The sequence below is a fragment of the Apaloderma vittatum genome, unplaced genomic scaffold (genome assembly GCF_000703405.1).
Source record: "Apaloderma vittatum isolate BGI_N311 unplaced genomic scaffold, ASM70340v1 scaffold13487, whole genome shotgun sequence".
Lineage (NCBI taxonomy): Eukaryota > Metazoa > Chordata > Aves > Trogoniformes > Trogonidae > Apaloderma > Apaloderma vittatum.
In genome coordinates this window covers 6,654-11,390 of record NW_009727890.1, presented here as the reverse complement: position 1 = coordinate 11,390, position 4,737 = coordinate 6,654, and the positions used below count along the sequence as shown (strand labels likewise).

At 38.9% G+C, this 4,737-nt stretch overlaps 1 protein-coding gene across 1 annotated transcript in view; it reads left to right on the top strand.

Annotated features, from left to right (window-relative positions):
• The window catches only part of EIF2AK2 (eukaryotic translation initiation factor 2-alpha kinase 2), a 21,391-nt gene extending 17,600 nt beyond the window's left edge, over nucleotides 1–3,791 (top strand). The window contains exons 12-15 of the mRNA XM_009873871.1: nucleotides 801–926; nucleotides 1,499–1,594; nucleotides 3,527–3,589; nucleotides 3,672–3,791. Coding sequence (XP_009872173.1) covers nucleotides 801–926; nucleotides 1,499–1,594; nucleotides 3,527–3,589; nucleotides 3,672–3,791 — 405 coding nt within the window. The remainder of the gene's footprint in view (nucleotides 1–800; nucleotides 927–1,498; nucleotides 1,595–3,526; nucleotides 3,590–3,671) is intronic.
• The last annotated feature ends 946 nt before the right edge of the window (nucleotides 3,792–4,737 follow it).

The following is a 4,737-nucleotide window of genomic DNA, read 5'->3' as shown; positions in this document are numbered from 1 at the left end:
GGGTCCAGAGGAGAGCAACGAGGCTGGGGAAGGGGCTGGAGGGAAAGTCCTGTGAGGAGAGGCTGAGGGAGCTGGGGCTGTTTAGCCTGGAGAAGAGGAGACTCGGGGGACCTTATCACTCTCTACAACTGCCTGAAGGGAGGGTGCAGTCAGGTGGGGGTCGGGCTCTTCTCCCAGGCAACCAGTGACAGGACAAGAGGACATGGCCTGGGAAGGTTTAGGTTGGATCTCAGGAAGCAGTCCCTCACAGAGAGGGTGCTCAGGCACTGGGATGCACTGCCCAGGGAAGTGGTGGAGTCACCGTCCCTGGAGGTGTTTAAGGAGAGGCTGGATGTGGCACTTAGTGCCGTGGTCTGGCTGATGTGGTGGTGTTGGGTCATAGGCTGGACTTGATGATCTCAGAGGTCTTTTCCAGCCTCAACAATTCTGTGATTCTGTGAGTGCAGTGCACTTAAGTGCTTTGCCCACATATATTAAATCCCAGGACTAGGATTGAAGACTAAAAAGGACTTCTGTGTATGAAATGTTATATGCACAGTGCATGTGAAGAGCATTAAAGCACAATACAGTTATGACTGAGCTAATGGAAAAAAAGGTTGCAGTGACTATGGCATGTACTGCTTTAACTTTGGTTTGTGCTTTTAAAAATTAGTTGAACTTTTTTTTATTTCTTGCCCCATCAGCTCCTTAATGCTAATTTGAACAATTATCACATTTTATGGGGACCACTTCTGTGGCCGATTACACATGATGATAAACCTTGGTCATATGATGATTTTATAATTTTTTTTAATATATAGCCTCAGAACATATTCCTATCACGTGACGATAAAATAAAAATAGGTGACTTTGGTCTTGTGACTTCTGTGGATTATGAGACTCAGACTCAGAACAGAGGAACAAAATCATATATGGCACCAGAACAGGTAATTATCCTGCTATATTAATGTCTCTGTAACTAGATTTGCATTATAAACTCAACACTGGATGTTCTCAATCCTGATCTCAGCAGTAAATCAACTTGCATAAAGTTCCCTGGTATGACAGTGTGCAAGGATAACTGTATCCTCCTGAAAGCTGCTTAGAAGTGTGGTGATTTCATTTTGCTGTGCTAACCTACAGGGTCTGACACTGTGTGCTGTAAGGAATGCTCTTGCAAAACCAGGCTGGCAGATGTGTATTTCAGTTTGAATTTAGGACCTCTGTTAACTGTGGCATCTGAGTTGTCCACTTTGTTTCATTATTTGTGACAGATAATGGCATGCTTTTTGTCTAATTTTTTTCTTAATTTTTGTCTAATTTGTCTTAATTTCAGAGTTTAATAGGACATAATAATCACTATTAAAGAGGTCTGTAGCAGAACGGTTTAACAAATAATAGCAAGATCAAGTAGGGCTAGTTCTGTAGGCTTGGGGTGGAAATTTCTATGTACTTAAATTTTGCTTTAAGAAGTGCTGTCCAGTTGGATTTGACACTGATATTGTTCTAATATTTGTAGGCTGGGGACAGTTACGGAAATAAAGTAGATATTTATGCACTGGGATTAGTTTGGTTTGAAATTCTTTCGGCAGTCAGCTGTCATGAGAAAATGAAGGTATGTAATCCTTTAAGAAAAGTCTGTCATTGTTTTGCCTTGCTGCTGGTATGGCATGCCGACTGCATGCTAAAAAGGATCTATATATCTAGAGTACTGTGTCTATTTACATTTTCCCCTTGATTCATTTCTCTAAGGCCCGTAAGTACTCACACCTTGGTTGAAATGTAATGACTGAAGTAAAATATTACTGGGTTGTTTCACTTTATCCTACTGATATATACACAAAAACCTGAGCATGCTAAACAATACTGTCTAGCAAAAAAAAGATTTCAAGCTTTTGAAAAAAGCAGTGGTTTATTTGAAGGGAATATTTTTGTAATTTTATAAAATAAATATTATGAATGGGAGAGTTTTGTCTTTGCTATGCTCTCATCTTTGCTGCACAGTGGAGCAAGAACAAAGTTTCTATCAAGCCCAAACACTTGCAGTTTTCCAAAATGAAAACAAAAGCAATTTGGAATATGTAGCTTTAATTGAAAAATATGTCACTTCAAGAAGAAAATGAGTGTTATTGAAGGTTTCTTTGAAACGTTATCTGTGTCTTGCTTTTTCTTGGTAGTTTGCATATTATTAGTGTAACAGCTTGTCTGCTCAAACCTACTTATTTGTAGGACTGCAATGTAGCTGCTGAGTATCTTGCCTAAAGTAATTCCATGATACATGTACGTGGTTGGATGCAGTTCTTGAACACTGTTAGCTAGGTCCTTTTGCCAATATGCAAAAACCATACCAATGTGCCTGCTTGACTTGCAGGTTCAACTTGGCTCAATTTAGCTACTTTATATTTTTTTTTTTAAGATATCTTGTTCCTGGTCACAACTGACTGCAAATGTTTCCACAGTCTCATGGTGTTTACAGTCAAAAAGGGAAGACCAATTATCTAGTCTTTTTTCCTTAAGGCATAAAAATTTTGTGTCTGTAGGCAGATGGGGAAGTCAAGCAGATGGGAAGTCCTAGGATAGTCTTGGGCTGCTCCATCAGTGTAGAAAATAACTTCATTTAACAGAGTATGATAAACTCTGTTGTATGGTGCTGGCAAGACTTGTTGAGAGGACATCATGCAAAAGCAAAGTTGATTATTAGCTGAGTAACAGGTTCACCTGGTAATCACCAGCAGGCAGGGTCACAGGCCTAAAGTTACTGCTGAAGAGTAGGGAAAAAACTTGGAAGTTTATGGGAGCTGTTGTCTTGCTGGATACTGGTTATAAGGTCTTGCTAAGCCAGGCTATATCATCTCTAAGACTAGCTAATGATTCAGGATGCCTACCCAAGAGTAAAAGACATATGACTGTCATCTTCTTCAGACATACCTTACACTAGCTAAGAGCAAACTGAATGATGTGGACTGCTCTGTTTACCCAGAAAGCTACATCATGTGGAGAAATATGTGTTACCTAGCAACAGTTTCTGAAAGTATCTAATTAGTAATCCTCTGTATGTCAGTTGCTTTGAACTCCATGTAGCATTTTATGCAGTGACACAGAAATAAGCATGTGGTACTGAACAAGGTAAAAAGGAGGAAGCACACTTGCTTACATTGCAGATACTAACATCCAGAGTAGGAAACTTAGTCCTCTTGGTTTTTTGTTTTGTTTGTTTGTTTGGTTTTTTAATGTGGTAAAAAGATATAAAAAATAATGAAAGAAAGATAATGGTTCTGAAATAGAGAGGATTGCTGGAACAAATACTTCATTGTAGAGTTTGAAGCTTTTAAGGACAACAGTTGATGAAAAGACTAGATAAAACAAAACAAAGATCAACTAAATGGAAAAAAAACTTTCAAACTGTTTAAACTTTCTTTTGGAAGCCTTACCTTTTTCTAGATTTGAATTTCCACGATTACTTAAGTAAATTATGTGGGTCATAAAGTGAGATGCAGAACATAATCAATGAAAATATAATGAAACTGTTATCTTTTATGAATTTCAGCTATGGCCTGATGTTAGAGAAGGTAAACTTCCAGAGAGTTTCAGCAGCCAATTTCCAGGAGAGGTATGGGATTTTAATACATTACTTCAGTTAGCTTATTTAATCATAAAAAAATAATTTATTGACACATAACTTCTTTTTGCAGGCACCCATAATCAAAAAGATGCTTTCAAGAGATGCTTCAGGAAGATACTCTGCATCTGAAATCCTTCAGTTTTTTAAGTCTGTTCGTAAAGACTACTCACATGAAACTCATACTCGGTAAATATCCTTGGAAAAGGCTTTTGGACTGTGTTTCAACCCAGAGTTTGATGTCTGTTCAAACTGACGAAGTAACAGGAAATGTCAGAAGCAACAGCAAGACTCACGATATGTCTTTTCCTTGGTGTTTTGCCTTCCTGCCATTGAGGACCTAATCAGCCAAAAGGATCACATCACCATTGATCCCCATGAGCTGCAGACCAGGACAGTGTACTTCTGCAAGCAATCACTTGTGGTTTTTACCTGGAAACAGAGGTCGTGGATGAACTGAACTATATACCACAATCAGGAACCTAGTCCTCCTCTCCTAGCAGATTAAGTTGATGTGGTGCTCATTGGCCTGTGCCATATCCCTGTGGACGTGCTCGTAACACGTGCTGCATCCGTTACCAATTAGGGTTACCTACTGCTTTCCATGGAAAAAGTGCTGTCTAGTGGCGTGTGACTCAAATGCTTCTGATTTGTGCAGTGATGTTTTCAGTAATTACTAGAATACTCCCATTGAGACCAAGACTAATTTTGGTAGAAAAGATACAAGGAATCCGTGTGAGTACTCTTTAATGAATTTTAGTCAAAGGTAAACTTTCTTATCTCTTCCCACCTGTTGAACACCTAGCGCCTTCAGTGCTCTTGAATTTAAAACTACATGCTTTTAAGCTAAGTGTTGCTGGAGAACTGACATGTTAAGCATTCAGCTTCTGGAAGATCTAGTTTAGATTTGTTCTAAAGCTTTGAAAACCTTAGGTTTTGAATGGTGGGGTTGGTTGATTTTTTTTTTTTTTTCTGAAAGGAACATTTAAGCTGCTTTCAACATAGCAAAGTTCTCCAAGAGCAACCATTTAAAACCGTGTGCTGAGAGAGCACCTTAAGCACTCTCTCCCATACATCTGGGTTTTATTCCCTTATTGTAACACTGAGGCATGTCTAATCCTTAACAAGTGTACTGAATA